Source organism: Vitis riparia, chromosome 18 (assembly GCF_004353265.1).
Source record: "Vitis riparia cultivar Riparia Gloire de Montpellier isolate 1030 chromosome 18, EGFV_Vit.rip_1.0, whole genome shotgun sequence".
Classification (NCBI taxonomy): Eukaryota; Viridiplantae; Streptophyta; class Magnoliopsida; order Vitales; family Vitaceae; genus Vitis; species Vitis riparia.
In genome coordinates, this window is record NC_048448.1 from 12988102 (window position 1) to 13008034 (window position 19933).

Here is a 19933-nt window from a genome sequence, read left to right on the forward strand (position 1 = left end):
ATTATAAAATTTTATATAGCCATTTAAAATAACTTATTTAAATAGATTTGCTTTGTAAAAATTTTAGAATAAACAATGATACATTCTTCTTCTTCTTCTTCTTCTTCTTCTTCTTCTTGATGTTGTTGTTGTTTAGGTGTGACAAATTAAATATAGTCATGTTGGCAATAAATCCAGTGTTGCATACAAAGACAAAAACATATTGAGTGAAGGGTTAAAATTTTTGGGAGAAAAAGTATGACAAAAACATATTGAGTTAAGAGTTAAAATTTTTGAGAGAAAAAGTATTGTAGAAGAAGATTAATGTGCCACATGGTCCCTCTTTTGACTAAGTTGCCGTGGTCACTAAATATATCTCAAGTTTGTGTTTTTCATTACTAAGACACAAACTTAGAGTAGAGCATTTGAGAACTTTGAAGGTGTTTGGTACACCAATTTAACAATTGAAAGTGACTTAATAACTTAATTTAAGTCATTAAGTAAATTAAATATAAATAACTTAATGGCGTGAATTAAAGTTAAAAATAAATAAAAACAATTTTTAAGTTAATATATTTATTTTGTTCTTTTATCCTCATCTATCCTAATTACCTCAACGGTCGTTTTTACTATTCCATAACATCTATTGTTACTCAACCTCTTTTGTTTTACTCGTAATTTATGAGAATAAATATGTCAATTATTTGAAATAAATTTTAAGATAATTTTATCAAATAATTTTAATACTTCAATTAATAATTAAGTGATAAATTTTAAGTCAACAAATTAACTACAATTTAACTTAAATTCAACTTAAGTCATTAAGTAATAAATATTAAATTTTACCAAACACCTAAAAAACTTAATAACTAAAAGTAACTTAATAATTTAATTTAAATTATTAAGTAGATTACACATGTTTGATAAGACAACTTAATATTATAACTTAAAGTTAAAAATGATTTTAAGTATTAAGTTAAATAGTTAACTTATTCTTATTTTTAATCTTAATTGTCTTATTTGTCCACATTTAATAAGAATATACTCAACAACCACAACTCCTATGACTCATTTTTTTTATAGTAAATACTTTAAAATTATCTTAAAATTTTACAACATTTTAGAGTATGGATGTTTAATAAACAAAATCATTGCTTAAAATTAAGTAAAAATAAATATTATTTAATTTTTTAATAATAAACATTAATTATAAATAATAGGTAAATATGTCAATTTAATTACTTAGAATCACTTTGAATAAATTTTAAGTTAACTTTACCAAACAACTTTATTACTTAAAGTAAAAAATAAATAATAAGTTTTAAATTAACAACTTAAGAGCAATTTAATTTAAAACCAATTTAAATTATAAGTATTAAGTTTTACCAAACATCCGCTTTGTGTCAAAAAAAGTGCTAAGAAGACTGTTTGTTATCGATTGTAATACATACCTATCAAAATCACAATTTTTAAAAAGTGATATAGATATCGTAAAAGTTTTATTAAACATGGAAAAAACTTATTATACAAGTTGAAATAAAGTTTGTATAATAAGTAATTGTTCTATAAGAAGTAATATTAGCTTTACTCGATTGGGACAAAGGAGTCAACGGTTTTGCTTGGTGGGTGGAAACCCGACAACTCAATTTATCTAGTAAACTATACAAGGTTAATGTAACCCATTTTGGATTATCCACAATATCATTTGAAAAGAAATTTCATTCTAATTTAATAAAGGATTCAATATACTTCTCATAAATCCACCACTTTGTTATTATATTTTTTTAATCTTAAGTAATATAATTTAATCATAAATACTAAATTAATTATATATTTATCCTAAAAATATCTCATAAATAGTTAATAATAATAATAATAACCAATAAATCATAAAAAAAACGATATGAAAAGAGAAAAATATATCAAGAAAAATTATCCTCCTTTGTTTGGATGATATGAAAAAATGAGATAGAAAACAAATTATGAAAAATTTAAAATATTTTCTTTGGATATTTTCCTAAAAAAAAAGTTTAGAAAAATGCATTTATTAACGATTTAATTTTAGTCACCCAAAATTTCAAAGGATAAACCAACTATGGAGATTTTTTCTATTTTTTCTTTCTAATTTTCCTTCTTTTTTTTTTTTTGACTTTATGATAACTAAATATAATTTTTTTTAAAGCAATATATAATAAGAAAATCAATGAAAATAAATTATAGTGTAAAAACATTGCAATAGAAAAGAAAAAAAATCTCATATAAGGTAAATAGTTTATAATTAATTAAAATTAAAAGGTTTTATTTTAAAAGGAATTTAGAGTGTGTTTTATTGTAATGGTAAGAAGTGTTTTTAATATTTTTAATACTTAAAAAATAAAAATTAAAATTAAATATTAAAAATATTACAAACACTTTCTAAAATTACTATCAAACGCACTTTTAATTTCAACATAAATTAATTAAATATAAAAGGATCTAATACAATTTCAAGACATAAGCTATATAACATTATTTAATAATAAAAATCCTTATATTTCAAAAATAATAAATTTGAAATAAGAAGAGTTTTAGAAATTTAAAATTCATTTACTGTATTTTGCCATTAGTGGTTAGTTTAGTCTATTTTATTAAACAAATTCACTTGTTTTGGGTGGTTTTTACTAAAAATAAATAAAAAATAAAAAATAAAGGTAGTTAAGTGGTTTAAAATTTGATTCAACATTACTTTTGATTTCTGTTATTTCTTCTAATGGAATGATATCATCACCTGTGTATGCAACTCTTAGGGGGTGTTTGGTACACGAGAATACAAAGTGAGAATGGACATTTCATTCATTTTCTCATTTATTCATATGTTTGGATAAATGTCAAGAATGAAGAAATAGAATAAAAAATTATTCAGGGAGAAATCAAATCCAACTTATAAGTCGGATTTGAATTCATCAAAAGTGGATGGTATTTTGATTCATTGAACCTATTTGATAATATAAAATAACCTAAATTTACTATTTTACCATCTTATCTCATTCTTCAAACCCGATGTTTATCTTCTTTGCAAAGCTAGAGACCCATTTATCATCCACTTCTCTGCAACAAGTGATTCTCCCAAACTAAATCAATCAAACCTTCCACGATATTTAGAAAAAAAAAAATTCAATTTCTAATTTCTAAGGTTTTGGATGTTCATTTTGATCGTTGGATCCTGGATCCTTCATTGTTCGCTGCAACTAGGTTCTGAAAACTCTCTTCTACATCTCCGACCAGGTTTACCTTATTCTCTCTTTCTTATTCTACTTTTTTATTTGTCTTTCTTCTTCTCTATAAATCGATTATTTTTTTTTATTATTATTGATTTGTGTTTGGAATCTTGTATTTGATGTTTCTTTATCTTGTATTAATACAGAGTTATGTCATATAATTTTTTTTAAAAAAATTTTAGTTAAAGCCTCAATTGGTAACCGAGACTTTATTTTTGAACTAAAACCGTAATTACCAATTGAGGCTTTAGTTTTTGAACTAACGTCATAATTGTCAATTGAGGTTTCATTTTTTAATTGAAGCCTCAATTGGCATCTAAAGCTTCACTTTTTAACTAAAGCCTCAATTGTCAACTCAGACTTCAATCATTATTATTATTATTTTTAATTTAAAATTTAATTAAAAATATATACTTTAATAATAAATTATTTACATTTAAACTTAAGAATATAGTATTACTTCAACAAACATAAATCGATAAATAGAAGATATTATAAATGAATATTTTATTTATTAATAAATTAATAATTTTAAAATAATAAATTTATATAACATATAAATAAGATATAAAATTATATGATTTATTAATTTAAGATATTTAATTTTTTAATTTTTTTATATTAATTTATTTATATTATAAAAAATTTATCTTTATCAAAATAATAGTATATTTCTAAGCCGCAGTTCCCAACTGAGGTTTTACTGTTTTAGTTAATATTTTTTTTTTTTTTACTTTCAAATTTAATTAAAAACTATTAAATTACAACTTATTATTGAAATTAAAATATATACTTTAATAATAAATTATTTATATTTAAACTTAAAAATCTAGTATTACTTCAATAAACATAAATTGATAAATATAATACAATAAATGAATATTTTATTTATCAATAAATTAATAATCTTAAAATAATAAAATTATATGACATACAAATAAGTTATAAAATTTTTATAATTTATTAATTTGAGATATTTAATTTGTTATTTTTTAAAATATTAATTCATTTGTATTATGATAAATTTATCTTTATCGAAATAATAGTATACTCTTAAGTTTCCATATATAGATTTTTTGACAAAATTAGTTAATGAAATTAATTAGAAAAGCCTACTACAAAATATAATTTTTAGTAGTTTCATCAAAGTCACAAAATATACCCACTAAACATATATATGCTAAAAAAAAAAAAATCATATATAATCTCATATGTCTCCACAAGGAGAGAACCTATGAATAAATTTGACATAATACAAATAAATTAATATCTTAAAAAAACAACAAATTAAGTATCTTAAATTAATAAGTTATAGAATTTTATATTTTATTTATATGTTATATAAATTTATTATTTTAAGATTATTATTTTATTAATAAATAAAATATTCATTTATAATATCTTTTATCTATCAATTTATATTTGTTGAAGTAATACTATATTCTTAAGCTTAAATATAAATAATTTATTATTATTATTATTATTTTAATTTCAATAATAAAATATAATTTAATAGTTTTTAATTAAATTTTAAATTTAAAAAAAATAATTGAAGTCTTGGTTGACAATTAAGGTTTTAGCTCAAAAATGAAATATTAGTTGTCAATTGAAGTTTTAGTAAAAAAAAAATGAAACCTCAATTGACAGTTGCAATTGCAATTTAAAAATTGAAGTATCAGTTGACAACTTAATTTTAATTTAAAAATGAAGCCTTAGATGTCAATTAATACTTTAACTAAAATTTTGAAAAAATATATATATATTTTTTAAAATATCAAATTGAATATAAGTTAGATAAAGTGATTACATCTAATATTAATATTAATATTAATATATATTTATTTATTTGTATACATGGACCATTTTGACCCAAAACTAGACCCAAAAAAATTCAATGGTGTAAAAGCTGGCACACCTGTGTATGATGCGAGGATGCTGGGGTGGGCGTCGTGCCATCCTAAAGCCTCGGCCTATGTGTCAGTCAGCTAGCCTGGTCTTAGTTACCTTTTCAGGCCTCCCTCTTAGAGAGGGTGCAGGCCTAATGTCATATGCCTTTGTTTTAGAAAAGAAGCGTGTGACACTCCATTGTCCATGGCTTTTTAAGGGAGTAGTAGTAGGGTGGAAGCATGGGTTTTTGTTATTGAAAATTGAACATAGAAGCCGTCCAAAAGAAAAAATTGGAATGCCATGAACTAACAAATTTGGAGCCAGGTGTACTTCATTTTTCCTTATAAATATTACCATTTATTTTTTTTAAATATTCAAGCAAAATAAAAAAAGCTTAAAACATATTTCCAAATTAAAAAAACAAAATCATTTTTTTAGGAGACAATTTCTTAAAGAACAAAAAAAAAATTCTAAAAAAAAAATTGATACTATATGTTTTCATATATTTTAATAATATTTTAACTAATAATATATTTAAACAATAAAATTATTATAAATATATGTATTATAAAATTAATTATTTTTATATACTAAAATGAATAATGATTTATTTTTATTAATATAATTTTATATTAAAAATTAATTTATATCGATTAATTATAAAAAAAGAAATTAATTTATTTTTTTTATATTTTTCATTATTTTTATTAAGAAATCGTTTTCAAATCATTTCACTTCTTCTTTTGTTTATATTTTCTTTTTCTAGCATTTAATCACATGAGCATTAAATTTTATAAGAGGTTTTGTTTTTTATATTTTCATTAATTTATTTTTGTTTTTCTCGCATCAAATTTCATCAGTTGGTTTATTTCTAAAACATTGGAACAGACTCTGCCAAATTATCGTAATATTAGTTTTAACAATTAAAATGGTTTAAAGGTTTAAGAATGCATTGGGCTTCAAAGGTTGGAAGCCTGTTTGGGCCTAGAATTGGACTTTTGAATTTTTTTTCTCTCAAATTTTAAGTTTTGGGCCATATGAACATTTGGGCTTTGGGTTGTAACACCTCATGTGTTGACACCAACACCTAATTAAAACTCTAACCTTAAGTGTTAATAATCACGTAAAAAAAATAAAATATAAAAAATATATATATTTTTAACAAATAAATAGTGTAAGTTGAGTTGTGCAAAACCATTAAGATATTAAACCTTGTTTGATTCAAAGACATAGCTAGAAAAATAAAAAATAAAAAATGATTACACGAAAAACAACAATGGTTCAATACTAAATTTTATTCAAATTTGTGGTAATAACCCATCTTTTTGTGTTTTAAATAATTTTTATTGGATTTAAAATTCATTTGATTAGTAAAAAATATCATATGATTATAGGTAAGAAAGAAACTGGTAAAATCAATTATGATGAATTTAGAAACGATTCTAAATTACAAGTACCCTTCTTAGCCAAAGCAATCTGATATCCATCAAACATTCAATCATATTATATTTGAGTCCTACCAATTAATACAATTAGAATACAAGATTTACTCATTTGAAACAACTCAATTCTTCAGTGCCCAAAGACCTAGAAAAAAGTTTTAAAGAGCTTCTTACAAAGGTACCTTATGATCCATCTTTTTTTTCTATTGTTTTTAGAGTGCGTTTGGTAGTAATTTCAAAAAACATTTCTAGCTTTTATAATATTTAAAAAATAAAAAAATTTAAGTGTTAAAAAGGTTAGAAACGCTTTCTAAAATCACTACCAAATGGACTCTTAAACTACTTTTATGTATACAATTATGTAAGGATAGATTAATTAACTCAAATTTATTGTGAATATTTGTGTAGATATTAATTAGATTTTATCCATGAATGTCATCTTTATGAAATTAAAGATTCTTGTATATGGGATGTGTCTTTTTCAAAGTGGTGGTTCCCTCCACTTTTAATAATAGAAGAACCAAAAGAAGATGGACCATTAATAAGCGAGAGGCTGTTCCTCTTCAGATGTCTGCCTTTTCTTTTTTGTCCTCATTGGATCAATCATTTGGATCCATGGGTCGTTCAATGGAGGGGATGAGTCTCGCTTTATTAGAATGTTTGTACAAAGGGATGAACTTGAATGGATAATGGATGATTATAGCCATCAGATCTATAGAATATAGTGGGTGGTCAACCAAAGGGAGGGACAGAAAAATCTTTGTTTATTATGAAGATGAAAGCATGTTTTGCACTGCAGCAGCCCACCCTGTGAAATGTGATAAGGTTGAATTAAAAAATAATTGGAAGTCAATGGCTTCGTTCTAAAGACTAAAGATGGCTTCCTTTCATTTTCCCTTTTGTCATAAGAATGTGATTTTTACATTGGGTCATACTAGGTGGACTTGACTATGTTAGGCCGCGACCCAAGGGCCAAGATGTCGAGTTGTCTTAAAAAATCAGTCAAAATTAGGTAAATCCGTGCACCATCATCCTTCATTTTTTTTAATCTTGTATTCTCTTCAACACTTTTGAGCTTGGCTTTGTTTGTTTTTTCCTTATAAAATAATCATGAAGGGAAAGAATTTTCTTGGGATTTGTTCAAATTTCGATGATGTCTTGTAATTTGAAACTTCAAATGGGCATATAAAGAATATTATTGGTGTGATGGCTTGTGTGGAAAGATAGTATATAGACATGTCACCAGAAAAGAGCCGTGGGAGTTCTACACATACAAGGGGCAGAGGTTAGAAGATTTCTTATTTCTGTACCTAATTCATAGAGAAAATGTCTATCATTAACAAGGAAAATGCAGAGAAGAGAAAAGAGAAGAAGAGGCAAGTGCTTTATAGGATAGCCATGAAGAACCCTTATGCAGAAATGCTCAGTTGTGATTTCATTGAAGTTGCCAAGCTGAAACACGGCCTAGTTGCAATCCAAGTTTGCCCAGATTCTGGTATTTGTTTCAGTTTTCTGATTTTCTCTGCAAGTTGTCTGTTTTTCGGGAGAGTTGGGCTGAGTTTTGTTAATTTTTCTCCTTTTCAATTAATCCATCCTTCCAGATCCTGTTTGGAAAGAGATGCCTTCAAATTGTAGAGACGTGTGTAAATCAGAGCAGGTATGTTTCTCCAACTTCGACCATTATACGTCTGCTGCTAATTTGTCCCTCTAATTCTAGTTATCATACTTGTAATTCAGGTAAATTTTGTAAGTCCAACATGTGAAGCAAATTCAGGAGGAAAGGCTTTGAAGCGGGTGTCAAAGCGTTCTTCCAAACGAGTTCCTGGGACTACTGCTGTTTTATCCATAGCCCGGAAGAAGATTACCTCCAGAAGACGTTTACGCTGTCATTCGGCAGGTTTGATTTGTATTCTCATAGTGAATCCCTTTAAATTGTTGAAGCAGATTGCTGAGTTCTGTCAATTATGCAGGTCCTGAATTAGAGTTGAAGTCAATTCTCTATCCTAAAGAAAATAAAACTGGATTCAGAGATGTTGAAAGAACTAGTAATTCTGAAAGTGCATCGGATGGTGGTGGGGGTGGAGCCTTGGAAGATGGCTTTGTCAGCCTTGTCCATGAACACGGGGAAGCTCCTTTGAGCACATCATCTCTTTGCTTAAAAGAGCTGCAAGAATCTACTCCTGGTTGGCCCCTCCTCCGAACAGCTGTTCCGGTGAGTGAGGAAGCTTTGAGTAAATCAGAAGCGAGAGAATTGTCTGTGGTCCAGTGGGTGATGAGTCTGCCTAACCGGTCATGCCCTGTAATTATGCGAACTCAGAATGAAGAAAATGATAATTCTATAGTTCATGATGAATGGGAGATCGAAACAACAAGTGTCCAAGTTGTTCAAACCTCTGAAGGCAAATCATTATATGGCAATCAGAAAGATGAGAATCTTAGCCTTCAAGCTATTCAAGCTTCTGAAGACAAATCAATGGATGGCAATGAGAACACAGAAAATGAGGATTTTGGCCACGCTTGTGAATACAAGGGGCAAGTTTCCCAGCAACAATCTATGCTAGGTTGGCCTCTTCTCCAGAAAACAGCTTCTGCAACTCCAGAAGCCTTCAGAGAATCCAAATTAGCTAATAAATTGACTGTGGTTCAATGGGCAATGAAACTGCCAGATCGAAACCAAATTGGCTTGGGTTCAAACACAATAGAAATTACTCCTCTTGAAAGAGAAACCAATGATTCTGAAGTTAATGAAAACAACATTAATTCTCCGGCAGTATCAGCAAAGCTACCCAAGGAGTTGGATCTTCACAAAACAAACTCATCTGGTTGCAGATGGTTCAGCTATGAGGAGATAAAGAGGGCAACTTCTCAATTCTCCTCAGGTCCAACAATCATTTATCAATTTCTGAGGCACAAGCCTTCTCTAGTTGCCATATGAGTCTTTTTCTTATTCAAGGCATTTGACATAGTCCCATTTCTAAATTATGGTTTTTTTCAACAGAAAACCTCATAGGAGAGGGAGGCTGCAGCAGTGTATACAAGGGGCGTCTTCCCTGTGGCCAGCCAGTGGCAGTAAAGATTTCAAAATCATACAAGGAAGCATGGAACAATTTTTCCCAGGAAATCAACATCACGACTTTGTTAAATCACAAGTACATCGCACCCCTCATTGGCATATGTGTTGAAGACAGCCATCTTATATCGGTCCATGACTTTGTACCCAAAGGAAGTTTAGAGGAAAACCTACATGGTATCTCCTGTCACATAAAAGAGTTTACTTCTACTTAAAAAATTTTGGGCTGAAGCTATATTTACATGAGTATTTTCTGCAAGACAGGTGATCGGGTATTGCCATGGGAAGTGAGGTTCAAAGTGGCTGTTGTGGTTGCTGAAGCTCTGAATTACCTGCATGATGAATGTTCTCCGCCTGTGATTCACAGAGACATAAAATCATCGAACATTCTTCTCTCAGATGACTTTCAACCACAGGTACTAACTTTCACATATTTTTGTGTTCAGCAGCAACATTGGGGATATGCACCTTGAAGTTCAAAGTTAAGCGGATTTACAGCTCTTCTGTTTATATTGCAGCTATCTGATTTTGGGCTTGCCATAATGGGACCTACAGATTCAACTGAAATATTAGACAGTGATGTAGTAGGGACATTTGGGTATATTTCTCCGGAGTATTTCATGCATGGAATCGTCAGTGATAAAATTGATATATATTCTTTTGGGGTGGTTCTTCTTGAGCTGTTATCTGGAAGAAGGCCAATTAATTCCAAGACCCTCACAGAAGAAGCAAGTTTGGTCAAGTGGGTAAGAGAACTTACTTTGCATACATGATTTCTTAATGTCTAATAGAAAAAATGTTCATTTTTAAAGACTCAATACATGGAAGCATAACCAAGGTATGTTTATTTATTTAATCCAGGCAAAACCGATACTAGAGAGCGGGGACCTAGAGGCCTTGGTGGATCCAAATTTGGATGGGAAATTTGACAGTGTTCAAATGCATAGAGTAGCTCTAGCAGCAACCTCCTGTATCAATGAGTCAGCTGAACTCCGTCCTAAAGGCAGCCAGGTACTAATAATCTGATCCTCATTCCTACAGTCCTACTTAGCGTAATTGAGAACTTGGCAGGATATGGGAAAGTTTTGGAGGCTTTTGAAAGCTCAGAAGCATCCCCAATGTCAAAACTTTTTTAAAAATCTCTATGAATTTGCCCTCTAATCGAACAGAACCAGTGGCATGATGCTATTTATTCAATTGTATTGTCCCTGATTCAGATACTCAAGCTATTACGAGGGGAGAAGGACGGGGAAGAATGGTTCAAGATGCATGTTAAAGAATTGAAGGAGCGAGGGAAGAGGGAGGATGATGAATTTGATCTGCAACTTATTTCCAAGCCATTGCTTGATGTGGAGGATTATATTACATCACATAATTGTGCAGCAGAACAAAGGAAACATTTTACATTGGAAGAATACTTGAAAGGATGACATGGGCATGACTGCCATCACCGATCTCGTCTCATTCTTTTTAGCCTGGAATGACGTGACCCTGGATGGAGGCAATTTTAGCCAACAAACTGGGGAAGCGTAAAAGTGTCTGCTGAGGGGATTGATAAATATAAGTGCCCATTGGCAAATAATGATCTTCTGTTTTTCTTTCTTTCTTTCTTTCTTTTTTTCTTTGGATAAGTTGCCCAATCAACCAAAAGGCATTTGATTTCTTTTCCTATCCTTCATCTTCTCACCATATTCGTGGGAATTGGGGGCTCAACAGACCCCTTGATAACGAAACCAATTGAACGTAAGTCAGGTGAAACCACCAAAATAATAGTATTTCTTTTGAAGCCCCGTGGTCAAATGCCTGATTTTTTTTCTTTTTAAGCTCAAGCTCATTAGAATATAACAATAGTGTTTCTATTTTTTACTTTTAGAAGTAAAAATAGTAATGTGAAATTTTTAGAAATTTACTTTGAAATATTGTATGATTTTTAATTAAAAAAATAAAATATTAAAAAAACTAATATTTTTAAAGATAAAAAATAAAAAATAAAAAATAAAAAAAATATCACACTTCCCAAAATGTGAATAAAAAATTTGGAAATAAATGAGAAAATGCCCTGTTAAACGCTCTAATGTCAACTTAGATGTTGTATTGATCACACTGCAAGTAATCTGGCATAAAACCATAAAGAGGGGTGTCCCATGATTCTTTATAAAATCCTCTGCACCGCTGACAAATTTGGAGTCAATGCTATGATTCTTTATATACAAGATTTATAAGGTCCGCCAAAATTTAAAAAGGGACAGTATAAGGCAATGCATATACATCAGCCTCCGGAAGATACTGTGCGCGAGGCCAGCTTCCATAACACAGGTCATAGTTGATAGTTTCATGCCGCTTACTCTCGTGCCTGTCTCCATGTTTTTGAAATAGCCATTCTTGATCATCCAAATCAGTCTGCTCAGCCTGCAACAGCGGAGGGACCCAGTCCTCTACTAGAGCTTTATACCGAGATTCTGCTCTCTGCTTCTTACTTTTGCTTGACCTTGATCCTTTGCTGGCATTGGCATCATTTTGTACAACAATTTCAGGCACCTTGGAGGTTGAACAAAGCAATTGCTGGTCAGGGTTGAGTTTCTGGTCAACAGTACTGGTTCTCATAGAAAAGATTGGTGGCGCTTCAATAGATTGACCAGATATTTCATACTTTTGCTGGGCAGGTAAATCCACCCTTCCAGAGGTACTGCAGCTCTCCGCTCTCAGTGATGCCTCAGGCTCTCTCAGATTTGTAAGTGGCATCCATACTGAGCGGTTCTGTTCTTTTCTGAGTAATGTTTCAGGTTCTTTGTGCTTTGATATAGAGCAGCTCTTCTCTTTGTTGAGTGATGCCTCAGGTTCTTTGTGCTTAAGAAGTGGCAGCTGCATGGAACTGCTCTGTTCCTTGCTGACTGATGCCTCAGGTTCTTTGCGCTTTAGGAGTGGCAGCCGCATGGAACTGCTCTGTTCCTTGCTGACTGATGCCTCAGGTTCCTTGTGCTTTAGGAGTGGCAGTCGCATGGAACTGCTCTGTTCCTTGCCGAGTGATGCCTCAGGTCCAAAGTCCTTTGGAAGTGGCAGCCGTTCTGAGCAGTTCTGCTCTTTGGTGAGTGATGCCTCCGGTTCTTTGGGCTTTGGAAGTGGCAGACGTAACCGAATAATGTTCCCTGCTTGATGTTCATAATGATTTAAAAATTATTAAGTGCCTGCTGAGGGTTTAAACTAACAGACAGAGACAAAGAGGGGGGAGCCAGAGGAGATGCAAACAACATACACCTCTAACAAGTGAAAAATCACATACCATGATTACTGCTGCCACTTGAGAGTGAGGTATCCCTTTTCCTCTTGCGGCTGTTCTGGGTGCTGTCAGATGAATGGCAGGAGTTCTGTGAATAGATAGGCTGTCCATATTCTTCAGTGAGATCACTCTTCTCCAACTGCTCAGCTTCATCTTTTCTAATCCTTTGAGACTGCCCCTTCTTGTCATTGAGCTTACCATCACCGATGTCACTGGCTATATCCTTGCCCTTCTCTTTCTCTTTTTTCTCCCTCTTCTTCTCCTTCTTCTCTTTCTTCTCTCTCTTTCTCTCTTTCCTGTCCTTCTGATGTCTGTCTTCCTTGGCCTTCTTTTCTCTCTGGAGCTTTAAAGCACCAGAATGACATTTTAGAATATAGGGCTAGTGTAGACCAAAGAGTGAAGCATGACCAACCTAATGACATGGATAATCTGTGCTTGTGATAAATATAATCCCAAAAAGGAAGATAGACTCACATAACACGTCCTAATACAAAGTATCAACTATTCCAAGGTTTTCATATGATTACTAAAGCATTCTTGAAAATCAAAAGGATGCCAACCAATAGCTTTTTTGATTTGAAAGGATGAATACACTACCATCACACTTTACTTCTCAGCCTAACAAGAGTTTACCAAATGCCATTTGACAAGAAAATGCCAACTGAAAAATGATTGATTTAATTAGTCTTGAATTTCTAAAACCCCGCATCAATTTTCTTTGGTAACAAGCAGGATACAGGTATTTCTATCTTAATTCAAAAGCTTTCAAGTCATTCCAGAATATTGCTGGATAGGATACGAATGAAAGATAAAATTAAGCTGCACATCCTCTACCTAATATCAAGTAAACTCTACAACCCTGTTTGGAAAGTGCAATGCTGTGATGAATGAATAACTGTGACAACAAAATCCTACAACGTAATAAGAGTGCATAATAAGAGCATAATTGTCTTAACAATCAACAAAATCAAAGATTGTTGCGCACCCACTATGATACAAGAAAGGGCGTCATAATTAAAACCCTAAATACACTTTGAAATGCAATATCCCTTTCTCTCCATCCCATGGCTTAGGGGGTTTCGGCAATAACGGTCCATCTAGCCTCGATAAGAGCAAGCTTAGCCAGGGATCCATCTCTCCTTATACCCATCTTGCTCAACACTCAGCTAATAACAGTGCCATGTCCCATTAGCTTAAAATTTAGCCACAACGAATCGCTCGACCTAAATTTTCAATTTGTAACAATTAATCAATTGGAAAATAATTGTTTGTTAAGCCTTTGGCAATTAGAATTGGTACATCCATTTGTAAAGCATAAAAATTTTCACAGTTCTAGTTTTCTTTGGAATAAAGATTTAGATAACTCAAAAAAAAATGGGATTTTATAATTTGTAAAGAAGGTGACTCAAATCTACACCCAACCTATACCATTCTTCCATCGCCAATCAATTTTAAGCCCCTTGGCGGTCAAAAATAGTACAAGATCTCCATAACCTCGCATATCCTCGAATCCAGTTAACCCAATATACACATCCAAGAAACGAAGGACCAAATCCAAGTTTTTTCTCTCAGTAAATTTCAGATCGTATCCCGTATACGCTACAACCTCTCATCGAAATCAGAACCACCCACAAAAGAACCGACGATTCTCCTATACCCGAAGAACCAATAAACCCTAACAAAACGTTTCTTCTCGTAATTTCATATATACATAAATACGATTGCTTACAATCAGATCAGCATACAAAGTCGAGCATAAACCGAAAAACCAAGCGCTCAACCAACCTTAGTCGACTCGAGCAAGGCCTCATCGACTGTCCTCCTTGGAAAATACCCTGGAGGCGGGTAAGGAAAGCATCGAGACATCCTCCTTCTACTCAAATGACCAAAAAATGTATGGAAAAAATCCGGATCCTAACAGAACAAAGGTGAGAATTCAACAATCTGATGTTCGATTGAGGAAAAAAAATCGAAAATCGAAGATCGCAGATCAAAGAAAGCTAATTTCGGAAACCCTAGGTTTTGGGTCGAGGCGGCTACAGAAAGAAGACTCGAACCGCGTCTATATTCTCCAATCGCTGGGCGGACAGGGGTATTTATAGGATGAGATCCACCGTCCTTTTTATTCGCTTTTTCTTTTTACCTATCATGCCCTTGAACTTTATTTCTATTTCCTTCAAACTTTCGATGGGCTTTCCACGTGTTTTCCTTACCACCGCCTCCTTCTCAGAATCTCAGGGCGAAAAATTTTTGGATTGTTTTTATTTCACTTTTATCTTGTAATAAATTTTAAAAATATTTTATTTTGATTAATTAGATTTAGTGTAGGATTCTAATTAAATCTCTTTTATATAGAGAGCGTTTCTATTTTGGATACACTTTTTATTTTATACTTTTTAAATTAAAAAATAGTAACAAAATTAAAATAACAATAACTCTTATATAAAAATATATATTAATTTAGATTATCACCCTAAAGTTTGTTTTTAAAAAATTTAAAATTAAGAGAATAATTTTTTTTTTTAAATCATGATATTTTTAAAACAATTTTTGAAAAGTACTATTGTGGACCCCGCATTTTGGCTTATACTCTTCTACTTGAGGGCGAGCTCGATTTTATTTTAAAATGATTTTATTTATTAGAAAATGACTTAAGTCGCCACTTATTTTGTTTTATTTTTAAAAGGGTAAACAAAATAAGAAGAAAAAAAACCCTAAGTGTGACTTTTATTTTGGAAAAGGTGGTCTGTGAAAAATCGCATCGGGCTCGAGGGTTAGGTTATTTATCGAGAAGGTACGATAAATAACGTAGCACCTCTCTAAATCCCTAAAGTCATGTCTCTACTAATAAAATGAAGTTGACGTGGCAATCAATAAGAAAATCAATGGATATTAAAATCGATCATGCACATATGATAATCATAACATGCATAAAGAATGACCAAAATGGGAGTGGATGAGTACCTGGGCAACAAGCCATAATGCACTATCAAAAAATGGGGTTAGTGAACAATTGATGAATACAAAATATAACTTGCATGTCACTAAACGGAATACAAAATCATCAATGGCACACATGACACTTCACTCAAGTTCATTTTTATTTCAAATAAGACTTCTTTGATGTTGGGCCCCACCAAAACCCATTTTTATTTTTGAATGAATCAATTTTGTAAATTCCATCACTAAGAATTACGAAATTAAATTCACACTTATTTTAAAACATTTTAAAAAACATGGAAAATGTAAAAATGGTTTGCCGAAGAGAAAATGACAACCAATTTTATTGAAAGAGATGGATTTTTGGGATTTAAAAATTCTGAAGATGAAAAATGTGGAGATTCGAAATTATTTGAAAACTAGAATTTGGAAAATCATTTACAAAATGGGGTTGAGAAAATTATTTTCAAAAATGAGAGGATGAAAAAGTGGAAGATGACACATGACCCAAAGGTGGTCATGTAAACCATGCGGACTGGAAGCATGCAGGAGAAATGTGTACATGATGCCCAACAGATCACTGATTCGGTCACCTCTAGGACAAGCGAATCAAATGCACCAAGGCCAGTGATTCTCTTCCCCATATTGTGAGTGCCTGACATCCAGTATCAAGATATCTCTCTAGCTTTATTGGAATCTCCATGGTCAAAGTGAACAGTGATGGGAATACCACTTTCTATTGCCACATGTGCCTATTGGGTGATGATGAGATCAAATCGTAGGACCCCATTCAATGCAACCACATGAAGAGTTGTGATTCCCCCACTAGCTGCCTTGTTTACAGACTTGGCCAAAGCACTCTGATCATATGCGTTCTTTTAATTGAAACCGATACCTTCATTACCATTATTTTAAACATTTATAGCTTTATGAGAAGTAGTCAGAACAAGGTTAGTCACCACAAGTCTCATGCATCTTACGTGCCCATTTACCACTGCAAAATGTAGATATATTCTTCTACTCAAGTAATCTGCCTGTGTGACGTTGCATTTGAAGAGTAGTAGAACCTGAACAACTTCCCAATACCCATATCTACAAGCTCGCATCAATGTCGTATGACCATTGTAACTTTTGGGATTCACATAAGCTTCATTCTCTAGCAGCAAAGCAACAATCTCATTACGGCCCTCTATGGTTGTGAAATGGAAAGGCGAGTTGAGCCCACTGAAGGTGGAATACATGGCTAAACGTGGATTATAGTCAAGAAACATCTTAGCTTCCATCGAACCTCTATCTCTAGACACCGAGATGATCCGTTCGTTGGAGACCAAACACCCGGATGAGTTCTCCATTTCTCTCTCAAATCACCACTTCCTCTCCTTAAGTCTTCCTCTTTCTCTTTAGTGTTCCTTCAGAGAATTAGATCATCATAAAAAAAGAACTGGTGTTTGTTGCATGGAGATGTGTTTATGTTGATGAGGCTGAGTGAAGGCATCGGTGATTAGGATGATGGCTGATCAGCACCGGCTAGTGTTCTAGAACCCTGGATTTTGGCGACAGCCATGGCATCTGACTTGCTTCAGAACCCAACTCAAGCTTATCTTTATAAACTATGAGGTGTGAGTCAGAGCAAAGATGCCTCTACGTGACTTTAATAGTGGGCATAGCATTAATGGAAGAACGAGTTGCTGGGGAGGACCTCTTTTATCATCCATGGTAAGCTATTCAACCAGATTTTCCAGTCCAGGACCCAAAAAACAAGTCACCAACATTACTTCCCTTGCAACATCTACATGAGCTCCTCACTTGTAGCCTCTGCATGAACCTTTCACAGTGGATTTCACGGCATGTATAAGACTTGCAATCATAGAACTCTTTCCTGTAGCCACAATGATGAGACCCCAATGCATGAGGACTGATAGGTATGAAAGGTGTGGACATCAATAGCGAAATGGATGATGGGAGGAGTGGATTATGGGTATTGGAAATGTGGTATGAAAATGGGTTTATTGGGGCATGGTGCGAGGAGATGGGAATGTGGGGGTGTGAAGATGTAGAGAGAGAGAGAGAGTGTGGTGACAGGTACGTGGTGTTAAAGAATAGGGATATACATGAAGCATGAAGGATAGGTATGGAGATTAATATGGCCATGCAAATGTGAGGAAGAATGGGTTTGATGGGTTTCAAAGAAAAAATAGGTATGTGGTGTGGTGTAGAGAGAAAAGACATGGGGGCATGGAGGGTATGATAATGGGTTCTGGTGAATGTATATTGCGGAATGGGAATATAAGTGACAGAAGGAGTGGCAGAGCTTGTTACTCTTCATGCTTTAGTTGTACTATAACTTCCATACACAATCTCTGTCTGGCTGTTTCGTCCTGCATGCTGCCGTTGCTATTCACAAGCCCACTCTTGACCCAAGCAATGTTGTTCAACTCTACAACTATGGATGCTAATTCATGACTAGAGAGTGATGGGTTCACTGTAAACACCTTCGAGGAAATTACAGACCTCTAAGTGTGATTTAGAGGTTTAGACCAAAGGCTCCTCCATTAGGGCCGCCCCTTTGTTTTCAGACTGATAGGGTACATTATCCATCAACTTCGCTTCTCTTCCTTCTAGGGGTTTCCATGAGTCAATGTCGCCATCATTGAACTGCCATCCTAGAGATTGACCGAACCCAAAATGCTTGCTAAAAATTCTCACACAGCTCTTAGAACCCGATCCGGATTTCCTTGTTCACATGCCCAACAAATACATGCATAACGTCACCTAACCATGTCAAGCGTGTTGCGGCTCTTCATACCCATAGCTTGAGAACATGTTTCTTGCAGTGTCTTACCTCTTTATGCGGAAATGAGGAAACGAATGCATGCCATGGAGGGGTACCAGGAATAGGGGAAGATAGCCAAAACAGAGCACAAATGGTAGGAAAAAAAAAATCATACAAGCCACATTTCATATTGTTATCAACGGGCCTTGATGATGGTGTGTGAAATCAAACGAATATTAAACGAGAACAGGGACATGATTGCAGATATCTCATGAGGAAAATGAACAAAGCTAAATCAAAATAGAACTCAAGATCCAACGGAGAAGAAAAAAGAAAAAGAAAGAGAAAAGAAGCATATCGGTTGAAGCACATATGAAATCCATAATAATTATACCTGAAAATGCTCCTCGCCTGCAAAGTGGGATGTATTTCTAACTGCCCTTACTCTAAAAATTCTCCAGCTGATCTCCTTCTCAAGCTGCCTACAACTCTTTATGTCTCAGATTCTTCTTCCTTCTCTGTTTATCCCAAGATCTCTAAAAAAACCAACAACAAAAGCCTCATCTTTCTCTAGTAGTTGGCTACCCTCCCAGAAAATCAGTCTGCTACCTTGTTTGTCCCTCAAGCCAACGAATCCTCCCAAAATATCTCCCCAAAACCAGCAACAAAAGCACCACCACCTCCTGCCAGAATACACTTCTAGTTAACCTCTAGCTTGCCCTCTAAGTTAACCTCTCTCCCAAATATCTCCCCCTAAAAACCAACAAAAAAAAGCACCCCCCTCCCCCCCCTCCTCTGGTAGCTGGCTACTCTCCATAACAGAATATGCTCATTTCTGAACACTCATTTCCAGGTGTCAACCTTTCATTGGCTCATTCAAACCACTACTTGATTCCATAAGGATCAATGGGGAATGGACATGTGGCCCTCCAGGATTGCTCCACCTGGCAAAAAAAAAAAAAAAAAACGACCTGCAGAAAAGCCTTCCCAAAATGGGGGTCTACAACTATTATTTTAGAGTAAGTTATAAAAAATTGTTTTATTTTATATAATAAATAAATTTACTATTTATCAACAATACATTGAATAGAAAGAGACTGATAGGAAGAAGGAAGATAGTCACCTACTTCCCCCATCCTAGGCCATCCCAAAATGGATTACTAGACAAATAAAAAGACCGAAAAAAATTACTTACATTTGCCAAAAACCAAAAGCTTCTATCCTTTACAAAACACAAACTATATTGTTTTTGCAAACATATACATTCATTCTTTAAGTTTCTTGGAGATTACCCGGGTGCCATAAGGA

The 19933-nt window shown here is 32.9% G+C and overlaps 2 protein-coding genes across 3 annotated transcripts; one reads left to right on the forward strand and one right to left on the reverse strand.

Annotated features, from left to right (window-relative positions):
* Positions 1-7552: 7552 nt before the first annotated feature.
* LOC117907699 (probable serine/threonine-protein kinase DDB_G0282963) lies at positions 7553-11421 on the forward strand. Its single transcript, XM_034821327.1, has 10 exons — positions 7553-7850; positions 7920-8060; positions 8167-8222; positions 8303-8462; positions 8536-9444; positions 9564-9812; positions 9900-10051; positions 10154-10381; positions 10497-10646; positions 10853-11421. The coding sequence occupies exons 1-10, from the start codon at positions 7802-7804 to the stop codon at positions 11063-11065; spliced, it is 2307 nt and encodes a 768-aa protein (XP_034677218.1). The 5' UTR covers positions 7553-7801; the 3' UTR covers positions 11066-11421.
* Positions 11422-11707: 286 nt separating this feature from the next.
* LOC117906712 (DNA ligase 1) lies at positions 11708-14982 on the reverse strand. Of its 2 annotated transcripts, none has more exons than XM_034819867.1 (3): positions 14698-14982; positions 12916-13255; positions 11708-12784 (listed from the first exon to the last, which is right to left on the reverse strand). In XM_034819867.1, the coding sequence occupies exons 1-3, from the start codon at positions 14776-14778 to the stop codon at positions 11871-11873; spliced, it is 1335 nt and encodes a 444-aa protein (XP_034675758.1). In that variant the 5' UTR covers positions 14779-14982; the 3' UTR covers positions 11708-11870. The 2 variants fall into 2 exon arrangements, with proteins under 2 accessions (XP_034675758.1, XP_034675759.1); XM_034819868.1 differs by having other exon boundaries at positions 11708-12781; positions 14698-14981.
* Positions 14983-19933: the final 4951 nt, after the last annotated feature.